Raw genomic sequence first — 15,136 nt, 5'->3', positions numbered from 1 at the left:
TCGGCTAATTTCAGATTGTAGAATGGAAAATACTTAAAAATGTGGTGTGATGTCCGTTTGTAGTATATATTAAAAAATATTTTTAGAAAACAACAAGGCAAATAACCAATAATGAATCTTGTAGTGTATACAAAACCATTAATTGCCCCACATTTGGGTGCTATAAGACGTACGTAGATTTTCTTTTAAATTAATTACAAACTTATATCTATCTTTCATCAAATCCCTGCATATAATAACTTATTTCTTATCTACTATACATGCATGTGTTCTCAATTCTAATAGTGAATGTGTTTATATAACAATAAAAATGTTTCTGACATTAAATAATAATTATACATAGTCATTGATACTAAATTTTTATCAATTAATAGCAACAAACCGGGTCTTCATCGATCAATATATTATAAACAATTTCTATCATTATCCAAAGGTGAAGGTTAGGTGGTGAACATTTACATTACTACGACTTAATACTTTTTCAACTTTTAAATTACAAATTAATTCATTTTAACACTTTGTAGTCAGCATTTCAGTAATAAATTCAATACTTGGAGATTCATCTTTTTTGAAACATTACTTTTATTTATTATTAATTCATTTTGATTACTCTTTTTAGGAGGTTGCTGTCAGAGAGCGTGGTTCAGTGAAAATCGAAAACTTGGTAATTTTGATTTGATTCATACGGAAAATAGGGACATACGAGTCCTTTCAACACCAACGTTGACAAATGTGAAACACAATTCAATAAGAAGTTTTCATACCTCGATAACATGGAGGGGACAGGAACCTTCCTCGAAGGTGGAGGAGACCATCAAGAGCATCAAAGAGGAAAAGGAGGAAAAGGAGAAGGAAAAAATGGCTTCCGTCGCCTCCAAAGACTTAGCTCAATCGCCAGAGAAAAGTGTCGTTCAAAAACGAACTTTATGGCAACGCGTCAAGGCAGAAATATTGCACTACTATCACGGTTTTCGATTATTAGGTTTAGATATGAAAGTCTCAGCAAAATTAATATGGAGAGTGTTAAATGGGAAAGAATTGAGTCGTCGAGAACACAGACTGGTACTAATTTTCTCTATTATAAAAGTGCATGTAATTAGATATTTGCAATACTAAATGAGAAATGACAATTTATTTTCAGCTCGTAAAAACAACAGGAGATGTGTTTAGATTGATACCATTCTCAGTTTTTATTATTGTACCTTTTATGGAATTTCTCTTACCAATAGCAATAAAATTATTCCCCGGTTTATTGCCATCAACATTTCAAACTGCTTCCGAAAAAGAAGATAAATTGAAGAAGGCATTGAAAGTATGAAATTTGCTTCTGAAATTTATTACAATTAATTACATAATTAACAAATTTAGGAAATAATAATCATTGACCCTTAATCTTTTTCAGGTAAAAATAGAAATGGCCAAATTTTTACAAAAAACACTCAACGAAATGTCTGTACAATCTTCAGACCATCGTTCCGAGAAGGCGAAAGAATTTTCCGATTTCTTCTATAAGGTTCGATCAACTGGATCTGTTGCCTCAAACGAAGAGATAATTAAATTCAGTAAATTGTTCGAAGATGAAATCACTTTAGACTCTCTTTCAAGACAACAATTAATTGCCCTCTGTCGAGTGTTGGACGTACAAACTCTTGGCACTACGAATTTTTTGAGGTTCCTTCTTAGAATGCGATTGAGAAGTCTCGCTGCCGATGACAGAGTAAGTTTATTAAAAGTTTAAATTGAATTCTCATTTTAAAAATTAATTTTCTTGCAGTTGATCGAGAAAGAAGGTGTTGAAAGTTTAACGAGAGCTGAATTGCAACAAGCATGCCGTGCTCGCGGTATGCGTGCCTACGGAATGCCAGAAAATAAATTACGCGACCAACTGTCACAATGGCTTGATTTGAGTTTAGTGAAGAAAGTAGCACCTTCGTTGTTATTACTTTCGCGTGCTCTGATGGTGCCTGAAGCGACGCCAATGTCCGACAAATTGAAAGCGACTATTTCCGCACTTCCAGACGATGTTGTGGCGCGTACGAAAGGTGCAATTGGCGAGAAGGAGGGTAAACTTGATCACCGAACAAACATTGAAATCATTAAGATCGAAGAGAAACGAATTGAAGAAGAACGACAGGAGCAAAAGGAGAAGGAAGAAAAGGAGAGAGAGAGTGTACCACAACCGACTGTTCTCGTGTCAGACACAAAGACCGACGAAATCACTAAAACTGATATCGATGTTATTGAGCAAGCACTCGACACTATCGGACAGGTATTTTATTTTTCTTTTATATCTCTAGTTTTATTATTTTCGTTTAAAGTGAATAAAATAAATCTTAAAATTTTTACAGCAAGATAAGAAGATGATTGTGGAGAAGGAGGAACTCAAGGAACTTAAGGAGGAAATGGCCGAATATCAAGAAGATATTCAGGAACTTTACAAAATAAAGGCCGAGTCCAAGGGACTTGCGGAAATCGAGGACATTAAAGTTTCCAAAGGTGCTAAACGACTTTTCAACAAAGTAAATAAAATGATTAGCAAAATGGATGCCGTTCTCACGGAACTCGAAGTAGACGAGAAGAAAATGAAAGAAAAAGTCGAAGCCCTAGCGCCGGAAGATCAATCACATTCAAAAGCCGCCGAGGAATTGGTGAAAATTGACGAACTTATTGCTGCAATTAAACAAATTCAAAACGTCCCCGATGAGCATCGTTTAACAAGAATAGCCGAAATTTTGGGAAAAATTGACGACGACCGAGACGGTGCAATTAAAATCGAAGATGTTCTAAAGGTTACTAATTTTCCACTTTAAAATATCACATTTTTTCAAAAACCACAATTAACATGTAAATTTTCAGGTCGTCGAACTAATCGGCCAAGAAGACATCAAATTAAGCAAGAAGCAAGTCAACGAATTAATTGACTTAATGGAAAAAGAAGAAGTACTAGAGGTTGAGGATCAAATCGAGAAGGCCCTCAAGAAGGAAAGTAAGGAAGCAAAGGAGGAAACATCGTCAGAGGAAAATATTAAAAATGACTCGAAATCAACAGTTCCTGCCACACCAGTCACAGTGGAAAAAAAATTTGGTAAAGAAGAATTAAACGACCCTGCAAATTCCACAGAGAAAAATTTTGCTTCCCAAACAGTTAAGGAACGTGACACATCACCGAAATTGAAAACAGAAAAAAATTCAGTTCAAAAGAAACCAATTGGTCCAACTGTACCACCAACGCCGAAAAAAGCCGAGGGCTCAAAACATCTGTGATCATAATTTGCACAATAATTAAAAATTTGAAATTGAAACTTGAAAAAGTATCGTCGATAATGATGAAAAAAAATAGAAAATTTATTGAGACCCACGGTTGAAAATTTACTTTGCAATGAATTTTAATGGTTGATTGGTTCAACTAATGGAAAAATAATTTAGCAAACTTTTTTTTGCATCGAGAGAAAGTTCTTTTTATGAGATGCATTTAACATCATCAAAAGAAAAGAAATTAGAAAATATTGAATTTGTGCTGGTCACAGATACATATATTCACTTTCTGTATGAAAAGTAAGTAATATTCGAATTTTTAACACTTGGTGATACGGTATCAATTTCTTTTTGTTACACATAAAGATCCATTCCATCGAATGAAAAATTTTACGATTTCTTTCGGTAATTGCATAATTTTTATCTTTATTGTCAATACGAATTTTATATTTAAAAAAAAAGAAGTGGGATTTACGCGTGGTCACGGAATTTTTCTTTGCACGCAGATAAATAATTAAGAAACGAATAATAAATCATCATATTTATCTGCAAGAAAAAAAATAAATTTAAACATTAATATGTGGATATTTACTGCTATTGTATAAAAAAGGGTAACAGATGATAGATATATTCAATTTCCAAAAAAATATTACACAATTTATTGTCACATTAAACTGCCGCAACGTATTTATCGAAAAATTTTTAATTAAGCTGATCTACGTTTTCTTCAATGTGTCGAAAATGTAGTAAATTTTTTTACAATCTTTTTTACTAATTATACATTATAACATTTTTCTGCTTTTTTTAAATTTATGTTTAGTTTTTATGTAAATCTTGAAATTATTTTTAGTAAAATTAAAAAACATATATCCCTAGTTCTTTTTCGATTTAAATGCTTTTTTTAAATTGAAAATATTTTTTTGAAAATGAAACATTTATAAAAATTAAAAGTAAATAAAATTGTAAATTGATTGAAATAGCAATATTTTTATTTGAATTGAAATGCCTTTTATTTCAATTGGAAAATTACGAAAGAATTTATTAAAAGCTGTATAAATAGGGAAAAAAATTTTGTTATCCTTTTCATTAAATACCAAAAGTAATTTAAATAGAGTAGGCTAATTAATTTAAAAGAAAAGAAAATAGTAAAAATTCTAAAGTGCTTGCGACCAACTTTTTTCGTCATATAAAACGCAAATATATTTTTAATACTGTAATTAAAAATTATCGATTAATAAAGTAATTAAAGAATAATTTCATTGGTGGGGTCTATTGGAGTAATTGGAAACAAAATTCCTTATTTTCGCTAATAACGTCAGTTTTAAAAATTTTTAAAAGACATATTTCGGTCACTTCCCAAGAACAATGTTTTTCTTCTGGATTTAAAAACACCAGAAAAATTTTTTTGATTATTTTTAAAGAAATGCAGATTGACAACTTTTTTTGCATCATCAGAGAAATTGGAATATATTTTTTTTAAACGTCAAATTATAATCTTATAATACTCAGAACTTTTTGTAAATGATCTGAGGTTAAAATATTGACGTCGAACATATTCATAAATCTGTAAATTTGGCTCCGACATTGTTTGTTTCCAACTACGCCAATTGGCCCAAATTGAAAATAATAAATATAGTGAATATCAACGATATTTAAGAAATACATTCATTAAGTCGAGATGATTTTTTGTTAAACATTTAATATCACAATTAACTAAATTATTTTATATACAAAAAAAGGATATTTTTCTTATTTGCATAAACAGTTTTTTTAATTTATCTTTTTTCCCTTTCTTTATATTATTTACTTAAAATGTTATGAATTAATATCTATACTTAACATAGTTTACATTACAAATTATTTTTCAGCTAAAGAATTTTGGATCCATTACTTTAGCTAATTTTTCCTGTATCGTTTGGAATAATTGACTACAAAATTCACATCGTTCATTATTCAACAATAACAACGAACACTGTGTGTGCCGCCAAGTTAGTAGACAATCTTTAACAACAGGTAATTCTTGAAGGAGAAACGATTCCATATTATTCAAACCATCACATGTATGAAGATTTTGGAAATTTGATAAAATTGTTGGTAATTGTTTTAAATTATCCAACATTTTTGGAAGTTGCAGTTTCTCATTGTCTAATGTTATATTACGAGCCTTAAAGGTTAATTGTCTTTTTGCATCAATAAAAATGCATTTTTCTATCACAGGACAAATGTTATTGTCCTTGTTAGTTATTACGATGGATGATAAACAAAATCGATAAATTTCGCCGCCTGGTAATTCGGTAATGCTCCAGGAACTTGGTAATTGTATAGAATGTAGATCATTCATTGTTGATTCCTCTTTGTCGTATAAATCTTGAAGTTAATATTATATTTATTTCTATAACTTCTCTTATACAAAATTATTAAAAAATTGTTTTTTAAATCTAAAAGACGATACTTACTTTCGGAAATAATTGTTGATATTTTAAATGGTGAATCAGTTGAATTTGAACTTTGCGATGAATCTAATTCATCGGATAGAAACGAATTATCCATTTCCGTTTTAACGACAATCAACGACTCTGGAGAAAATTCTGCCTTTTCATCGTTGGAAAATTCCTTCTCCTTGTCATCAGTTCCTTCACTTTTAATATCTTGACTCTCGTCAAATGCATCTTGCAGTGGATCGATCATAGGGAACGACAAATCCATATACTGAAAGAAAATATTTATTATAAATATATTCTCTACTCTTTGAATAATTTTTTTTTTAATATTTACCTCAATTTCGAAATTACTTTTCACTGAATTATCATTTTTTATCGCACCGTCTCGACATAATATAAAATTTCTTTGTGAAGCAAAATCTTTATGTCGTTTCATAAAATAAATAAACCAATCTGGTCCCGCTTGCTTATTATTCTCCCAACTTGGGGGAATTTTTTTCGACTTTGTTTTAGCAAATTCATAGGCGAACTGCCTAATTTTTTTCTGAGACAAATCACAAGGAACATTGTACGATTTTAAAACAGATTCTATCATTATTTCTTCTTCAGCATCGGTGAAAATTTGTGATTTCTTTTTATATCCACAAATATAGGCGTCTTTATTGTCGCCATTTATTAATTCATTGATATTTGGTTTTGAACAAAATCTTAAAAGTGAACGATAATTTAAACCATGTTCTTTTGCCACACTTCTCGCTGTTTTACGATCATTTTTAATTAATTTGGCACATTTTAACATAACCATTGGATCAGCAAAGGCCCGATTGGTTTTTCTTATATATTTTCGTGGCATTTCTGAAAAAATTGTTTAAAAATAATAAATCCATTTATTCCGTTTGTAATCTGATAATATAATGTTGGTTGTGAATAAAAAATTAATAGAAATCACAGTATGGCTAATTTGTTATTAGATAATACAAATAACGCAAATATAACTTTCTATTAGTATAATGAAAGTCTTATGCAAATAGGTTAAAACTGTAAAATTTTTACATGGCAGGTATAGCAAATTTTCAAACATGCAAAGCAGTTATTTTGCAGAATATTAAAAATGCCTGTAAAAGTAATCTTTTATATAAATTATACAGTTACATACCAATGGGAGTTTAGATCACAGTTGTTAGTGACTTTAATATTTTGATATTTTCCACAATTTCAACCAAATCTTCTCAATTATTCAGAACTCATGTTACAATATTGAATTGATTTTTTAACATTCTTCTTTTTTTTTATTAATATGTCACCATAGTAATAATTTTTAGAAATAAACAATAAACAAAACAAAGAAATTACCTTTGCTGATATTATAATGAATTGTTTTGGCTATACAACAATTGGCAACACTGTCGTTTCTGCGCAAACTCAAAACAATTAATTTCGATTGGTCATATGATTCGCGCTTTAAATTTAAATAAATTTTTAAACATTTTTTTAACAATATTACTAAATTATTATAAAACATTTAACATTTCTAGTCTAACTGAATACTGTGGAAATATTTTTTATTTAAAAGCTGATAACTATCAAAAACTGACAAATTAATAATAAAACGATAATTTTTCACTATTTTTGACAACTTGAATGTAAAGTTCAGAATCAATTGAAATATTTCTCTTTTTACTGCGAATTTTGTCGATTCTGACTAACACAATCAATCATTTATCTGACAATTGCAAAAAATCGTGCAGAGTTTATTGAGATTATGATCTATGGATCAGTTACCGCTCGGGCCACATTAGGTAGATACTACATACTACGTGGAAGTTGGAAGTGGTTGTAGAGATAAATATGGCTTCCGATGACGTTTGTTCTCATCGTGTTATCAAATGTTAGTAAAAACATCTGGTGACGGTTTCGCGTTATTCTTACGATAATTATTTCAATAAGTTTTGTGATAAAGTGTTTAAAAAGTGTAAATCAAAATGATGAACATGTGGAAAGTGCGAGAATTGATGGATAAGGCGTAAGTTTCAGTGTTTAGAAGGAATCTAACCTTGTTTTTGCTCTTTTTCGATTTGACGTCTTTCATTTTCATAGAAATTTATCCATTATTTTAACAATTTCTATAGAAATTCTTTAATAATTACATTTATTATTAGCTTTTCCAGATGAATGCAATTTGAAATCAGTCATAATTAATTGGCAATTGTTTTTAATTTGAAGAAGCAAATATTAATAATTAATCATTATATATATATATATATATAATATTCCAAAGATTGGAAGATTCCGGAATGCATTAAAAAGCCTTATCTCGTGATCAAAGAAACAGCAATTATTTCCAAGACCACAAACACAAATTCCACAACAATTGAATCTCTGTAGAGTTTGTTGGTATTCAATGTTTGCAAACAAAGGCATTTATTTTGTTATATAGATTAAATTTTCAACAACTGTATGTGACAGAGGGAATCGTGACTTTACTGTTATTAAAATTTACATGGACGCTTAGATAACTTTTGCGACATAATTCATATTCTTTAATGAAAACAATTTCGAATGTGATAATTTAAAAAGTACATTTTAAAAGATATTTATTCTCGTATTTACACATTGTCAAGAAGCATTTTTTATTGCAAATGGGAAACCTTTTTTTGCTATTGTTAATAAATTTATATAATATTTTTTTTTCGAATGCAAAATATAGCTTTATAAATAGATATTTTAGAATACTTTTTTAATTATGAAGTACATTTGCATTTTTTACATTATCTTTCAAGGAGAATTTGTAAAAAGAGAATAATTATCAAAAGAAGATTGAAATTACATATTTAAACGGAAGAGGCAAACTGAAATTCACAAGCTCCAATAATAAATGATTCATATAATGTATTATTCATAATATAAAAATCTCCTTCACTCCGGAAATGAGTGAAAGAAATTTTAATTAGGTTCATTGTACAATTCAGAAAAATCCTTTTTTTCTGAAAAATTTCATCTCAAAATCGAGTTCACAGTCTTGAGCTGTATAATCGACAGAAAATAAATTCACAGTCAAATGAGACACGATTTTTTTCTTTTTATTCAGATTAGGTCATGGTCAACTGTCTGCTCAAAGGCAATTGAATCCAGTTTACGCAAGAGCAGGTGAAAAGGTATGCGTCAATTAAGTAAAGTACCAAATATCGAAGTCTAAGTGTAATTATTTATTTGTACTGGACGCATACCTTTTTCCTACAACCAGCAAAAAAAACCATTGTATTTTAAGTTTAAAAATTTCTCAACATGTCTGAGAAAATAAACAAAGAAAGTAAATTTAAAAAAAGACAGAAAAATGAATTTAATAATTTAAACAACGATTCTTTTTCTTAAAAAATACGATTGTGAATCGTTTATAAAAATTTGGCATTTTTCTTTTCGAAAAGAGAATAATTTTTGGTTTGGAATTTGTGTTTTAATTACACTTTCGAATTTCTCTTTCAATAAGATAATTATTATTATCAGCAGTATCAATAGTTTCGTTCCATGGCGTTAAAATCGTGAAAGGTTTTATAGATGGGAAACAGTAGTAGTTGTTATTGCAAAATAATTATTGCTTAAGACCTATCTGTTGTCACATAGTTGCGGTAAAAAAAGCCCCGCCAATGGTTATTTTTTTTTATCTTTTAAAGAAATAGAAAAATTTCAAATTACATTTTTACTCATGTTACGTTCATCAGACAATTATTTTTATTTTTTTTAATACAATATTTTTTACAAAATTTTTTTTATATAATTTTTAGTGTCTCAACATTTCTTTATCAATTGTAAACAAAAAGATTTCCTTACCCCTGTTATTTATCAATTGAGACAGTGATAAGAAATATAATTGTCAAATAGATGTGACTATTTTAAAAATTTACGAAAATTACTAAATTACTATAAAAAAATATATTATATTAATATAATATATAATATTTTTCAACTTTAAAAAAAGAATTTTTCATTCTTACGAGAAAAGAATTAATTTTTTTTAGAATTTTCTAATTAAAAAATTTTTATTTCCTTTATTAGAAAAAATAAAATTTTAATTGTATATTCAATTTTTAAAATATTCTTACAGGACGAATGTGGTTATGAATTATACAGAAACAGAGGCAAAAGTCCGAGAAGCTACCAACGATGATGCGTGGGGTCCAACAGGTACGACGATCTTTATCTTAAAATAAAAAAAAATTAAATTGAAACTTATTAAATAAATTCTCTAGTCAATTGGAAAAGAAACTTTTTTCTAAAAAAAGAAATTGAAAAATTAAAAATTCAAGGGCAATAAGATATATAATACCTTTTAGGAGCAATGATGCAAGAGTTAGCACAGGCGACATTTACATACGAGCAATTTCCGGAGGTGATGTCCATGCTTTGGAAGCGAATGTTACAAGAAAATAAACGTAATTGGCGTCGAACGTACAAGGTAATATTAAACCAGAACGATTATAATCAAAACCAGTTTAAATTCTTTTCTTTTTTTTGTTTGTTTTCCTCTTTTATAGAGAGCAAATTTTCTTCTCTTTTTATTTTTTATTTTTCTGTTTTTCAGGCGCTTCTACTTTTAAATTATCTTGTCCGCAATGGTTCCGAACGTGTCGTAACATCGTCACGTGAACATATTTATGATTTAAAGTCGTTCGAAAATTACACGTATATCGATGAATTTGGCAAGGATCAGGGCATAAACATCAGGCACAAAGTACGCGAGTTGATTGATTTTATTCAGGATGATGATAAATTGCGCGATGAAAGGAAAAAGGCGAAGAAAAATAAAGACAAGTACGTTGGAATGTCTAGCGAAGCAATGGGAATGCGATGGACGGATAATCCAAAGTGGAATAAACCTAATCAGGATACGTATAACGATTGGGACAGGGAATCAAGAGCTAAGGGTTTCGAAGATGCAAATAATAGGTTGATACTCAAAAATTTGACAGAATCAATTGAATTGCTAATTTCAACGTAAATTCTAATTTCTTTTTCATTGTTTTCAGCGATGATGGTGAAAGAGAAGATTCCGACAATGATGTTCGTTCCAGTCCGAGAAGAGTCGCTCGAAAAGAGTACAAAGACACTATTGAAAATATCGACAGGATCGGCAAGATACCGTCTTCTATTTCCTCTAATCCTTCGCCGTCGAGGGCGTCGAGACCGATAAAAAAAGTCGATTTGGGAGCCGCGGCGAATTACGGAAAAGACCAATCAAATGTTCGTTTTTTCTTATTTTACTTGACTAACCTACATTTTTTGTCACTAAAAAAATAACGATTGATATCAATTTTTCAGTTAACGCAGGGAAATTTAATGACATCGCCGGTGAAACAACAGAAAAGCACAAATAATATTCTAAACGAATTGTTTGAATCGAATAATGAAAATTTGTCTTCGAATATTGAAAATAATGTTGACGATGACGACGACGATTTTAATCCACGAGCAAATACAGGCTCAACGATACCTTCGCAAAATGTAAATACCTCTGATTTTGGTGATTTCACCAGTGCATTTGGCAATTCAACAAATAAAGTAAAGGACAATGATGAATTTGCCGATTTCACGTCGGCCTTCAATTCGGGAATGACAATACAAAGTCCAGCTACACAATTACCAGGAGCAATCAGTATCAGTCAACAGTCTGATAATTTATCTGGAACAATGATTCCCGGTGTACAAACAAATGTTTCGCCATTTGGAAATTTAGAAAGTGGAAATGTCTCGTTACAAAATACAAATTTAATGGGAAATAATATGTTTAATTCCCTGCCACCGCAAGGTATTCAATCCTGGAATAATGGCAATAATAATACAGGTAACTTTATTTTTAGAAATAAATAATTTTCAAAAATTAAATTTTATAATTCTTTTTTTATTTAAAAAAAGCATTTTTTCACTTTGTGAACAGTAATTTGTTTGTCTTAAAAATGTTAAATATTCAGCTTTGACTGAAATTTAAAATAAATAAATAAATAAATAAATATTTTACAGCTTCCAATACTGATCTTTTGTCGGATCTTGGTGGTTTCAATACTCCCGGAATGATGTCGCCAGCGAGTCAAACAAACAACGCAAATAATGCGAATCTATTGAATTCTATGAGTCCCTTAATATCAAATTCGACAGGTAAGAATATCAAAAATTTTTTCTACTTGTGAAAACAATCAACATTTTTTTACCCTCAATCTAAATTTGAAGCATTTTACATTTTAATTTAATTTTCGAAAAACAAGATACAATTTTTTCATACATACATACATTAAATAATAAAAAAAATATTATACATACTTTTCTTTTTTTGTTATAAAATTAAAAATTTTAAAAACAACTAAATTGAATAAATTATAAAAAAAAAAAAAATTTTGGTTGTTTTCTCTGAAAAAGTGTGTTACAAAAAATCGAAAAAATGTTTCATAAAAGGGGTTTGAGAGAAAAAAAAGTTGAAAATGCATGCGATTGTTTTGTTTGTGAAAATTTGCTTGTTCCTTTAAACGTTGAGACATAATGCCCCCAAGTTAGCGTTTCCTTACAGTTTCAAGGCGAGAAGATAGACAATTAAGGAAAAGGGACATTAATTATTCTGCCGATCTTCTATTGGAATTTCTACAATCAATGGAATTTATAAAATCACACGAAAATCTGGAAAAATTGAAAGCACTTATCGATGAATTCTGTAGATATTTACCCGGTTCTCTAACACCACAAAAATATCTCAATTTAGACGAAACGATTGAAATCGATTCTATTCTTTATGGAAAAGTGTTAGAAAAACTTGTCGAAAAATTCAATCATAATTGGCCATTAACGAACAACATTTTGGATTCATCAATTGAGAATATTTTCATAATCGACGGATCAACAGATGTATTATTTTACGAATCTATTTTCAATCTAATGAATGCTCTAAAAGAAACGGATAATGAATGGAAAATTTTGACTTTATCACGAATTTTGGAAAGTTTACTAAAAAGTGACGCTCTATTGTCGGCAATTGTATATTCTTCGAAATCAAGTGACGAATTACAAGAAGAGACTTGGAAAAATATTGTTCAACTTTTAGTTTCATTGCCAAATCGAGTGGCGAATAAGGCACAGAAAAAGATGCTCGATTCTCTTACACCGAAATTATACGCGAAAATTGTTATTTTTCATTTAAGTCGAGCAATTTTATTTTTAAACGATGGACTCTTTTATGACGCGAAGAAACCAAATGTGAAAATTATTGCCGAACTGTTAGGTAAAATGTTTCTTGTAATGGAATCAAATGATCTTTATTCATTTATTGATATTTTGTCAGTTTGCGCACTCGAGAATAGAAATAATATAAAAAGTTTCATTGAAACAATATTCGTTCAAGTCGATCGACGAAGTGTTGAATCAATCGTACTGTTAGTTCTAAAAAATTGCAAATCGAATCAAACGGTAAAAAATATTTTCTCTAATTTGGCGAACAACCCAATGTGGAAGTACATTTTCACGACTAAGGTGCCTTTAATGTCCTGGCATAGTGATGAGAATTTAATGCGAAATCTAATTTCTTATTTAAACAATTTTACCACTATTTTAGTGGAACTTTTGTTAAAACTACTAAACGTTTGGGGCGATAGAAGTGCTATTAGTCATACACCATTTGAACAACATTTGTACATTACAAAACTAATAATTCTATCGGTAAGGAGCCTAAAAGATCGTCTATCTCCAACAGAAAAGGAGGCTGTAAAAAAATTACTCTACTCTGCAATTGTCCCACATTTCGAGTCGACACAAATTTTAATAACCACAATTGGTATGATCACAGGAGAAATTATTGGCGAAATAGTTAATGAAAAGGATTCACCGAAATTGGAATTCGAATACGATTCACTGAATCAAGAGGCAAAATCATTGGTTCAAGAGATTAGAAATCTAAAAGTTTGCCCTCAAGTCGAAGAAAAATTACCAACGGAAAATAATTTGCATCTTGATAATATTGAATTTACATTTTTGGGTGCGAGAAAAATTTACGATCTTGCAATTGAGTGTAAAATTATAACATCTGCCACTGATCTCTCTCTGAACAAAACTCAAAATGAAGAAATTCCAAAAAGGATGGTTAAAATTAATAAAATTGATGAAAATATTAATAAGAAGGAGGATGAGGAAATTGACAGTGATGATGATTTAGTGCCATACGATATGTCTAATGATCCACTAGATTGTGAAAAATTCAAACCAGTTTATTTACGTGACATGCGCGATAATTTGACATCAACTGAATCGAACCAAAATCCAGATATATTTTCCGAAAGTGTAAAAATTGCGGAGGAATTAATTTTAACTCAACTTCCAAATGATGACATATCATTTGGTTTAGAACTTTTGGAAATATTCGTTACTCTCGGAGAAAATTATCATGTTGATGATTTTGAATCACTGAAATTTCGTGCTTGCGTTGCAATTGTTACTGTTTTCCCGAAAGAATCCGCCGAATATTTATGTCGCGAATTTTACACAAAAGCCGAATGTCATTCAATAAATCAACGAATTAATTTCTTGGAAATTCTCGCCGATTCAGTGAGAAAATTATCAAACTACAAAATAATGGAAGTCAAAAAAGAAAATAAGGAACCAAAAAAACCACGTCCATCAAAACCAATTTCTCTATTTATAGAAACAACGGGAGGAAAAAAGCACGAGACACTATTCGACGATGATTTCGAGGTACCAAGAAATAGGGATAATGTGAATTGGGAAGAAATTGTTCAAAAGAGAATTGACGGGAAAACGAAACGTTTCGCGCATAGTGCAAAAAAATCACAGACTGTGATGAATAAATTTGCTAATGTCGCAACGTATTTTTTCTATCCTCTTCTGTATGGTTTTGGACGACAGGCAAATTATGTCTACAATCTTCAAGTTAAGTCGGACAGTGATAATATTTTGTTAGTTAGTTTTCTAAAAACATTAGCGACAATTATGATAGAGGCTAAAAATTGTCCTTCCTGCGTAAAAATGGCGAGGGAAATTATTGATTTAGTTTGGACATTAAGATATCATAATGAGGCAAAAGTTCGTTTTTGTGCGATTGAAAATATTGCCGCTGTTCTCACTGTTGTTAGTGAGGAATCATTGATTAATGAATTATTAGAACCTCTAATGGAAATACGTTTATGGCTTATCGATAGTACCCAAAAAGTTGTTGGCGGTGAACCGGATACAAATTGTAAAAAATTTGGTTCACAAATTCTTGCTTTAATTAATTCGATTCTTGGCTCTCTCAGTTAGATTAATTTCAAAAATTAATATCTTCTGACTGTTATTTTAATTTACTTTTATAATTAAGGATCTAAAATTATTTTTTTATACTATCAATTTTGTGAAACTTTGAAAATAAATTTTTCTAGTTATTTGTAATTTTTATTTAATATTAATTGTTA

The 15,136-nt window shown here is 29.8% G+C and overlaps 3 protein-coding genes across 3 annotated transcripts; 2 read left to right on the top strand and 1 right to left on the bottom strand.

Moving 5' to 3' along the window:
- The first annotated feature begins 14 nt into the window (after window positions 1-14).
- LOC122497669 (mitochondrial proton/calcium exchanger protein) lies at window positions 15-4,011 on the top strand. Its single transcript, XM_043604915.1, has 7 exons — window positions 15-169; window positions 620-1,062; window positions 1,142-1,312; window positions 1,403-1,717; window positions 1,775-2,269; window positions 2,349-2,789; window positions 2,857-4,011. The coding sequence occupies exons 1-7, from the start codon at window positions 112-114 to the stop codon at window positions 3,262-3,264; spliced, it is 2,331 nt and encodes a 776-aa protein (XP_043460850.1). The 5' UTR covers window positions 15-111; the 3' UTR covers window positions 3,265-4,011.
- A 917-nt stretch (window positions 4,012-4,928) lies between these two features.
- Window positions 4,929-7,118, bottom strand: LOC122497667. The gene is made up of 4 exons (XM_043604912.1): window positions 6,853-7,118; window positions 6,031-6,551; window positions 5,712-5,964; window positions 4,929-5,622 (listed from the first exon to the last, which is right to left on the bottom strand). Exons 2-4 carry the CDS (start codon window positions 6,547-6,549, stop codon window positions 5,120-5,122), a joined length of 1,275 nt encoding a protein of 424 aa, XP_043460847.1. The 5' UTR covers window positions 6,550-6,551; window positions 6,853-7,118; the 3' UTR covers window positions 4,929-5,119.
- A 554-nt stretch (window positions 7,119-7,672) lies between these two features.
- On the top strand, window positions 7,673-15,071 carry LOC122497663 (telomere length regulation protein TEL2 homolog). Its single transcript, XM_043604909.1, has 8 exons — window positions 7,673-7,719; window positions 9,799-9,878; window positions 10,028-10,149; window positions 10,276-10,640; window positions 10,721-10,934; window positions 11,013-11,535; window positions 11,712-11,846; window positions 12,253-15,071. Exons 1-8 carry the CDS (start codon window positions 7,679-7,681, stop codon window positions 14,982-14,984), a joined length of 4,212 nt encoding a protein of 1,403 aa, XP_043460844.1. The 5' UTR covers window positions 7,673-7,678; the 3' UTR covers window positions 14,985-15,071.
- The last annotated feature ends 65 nt before the right edge of the window (window positions 15,072-15,136 follow it).

Source organism: Leptopilina heterotoma, unplaced genomic scaffold (genome assembly GCF_015476425.1).
Source record: "Leptopilina heterotoma isolate Lh14 unplaced genomic scaffold, ASM1547642v1 Lhet_135, whole genome shotgun sequence".
Classification (NCBI taxonomy): domain Eukaryota; kingdom Metazoa; phylum Arthropoda; class Insecta; order Hymenoptera; family Figitidae; genus Leptopilina; species Leptopilina heterotoma.
The sequence above is the reverse complement of the archived record's forward strand: the minus strand, read 5'-3'. Positions and strand labels throughout refer to the sequence as shown.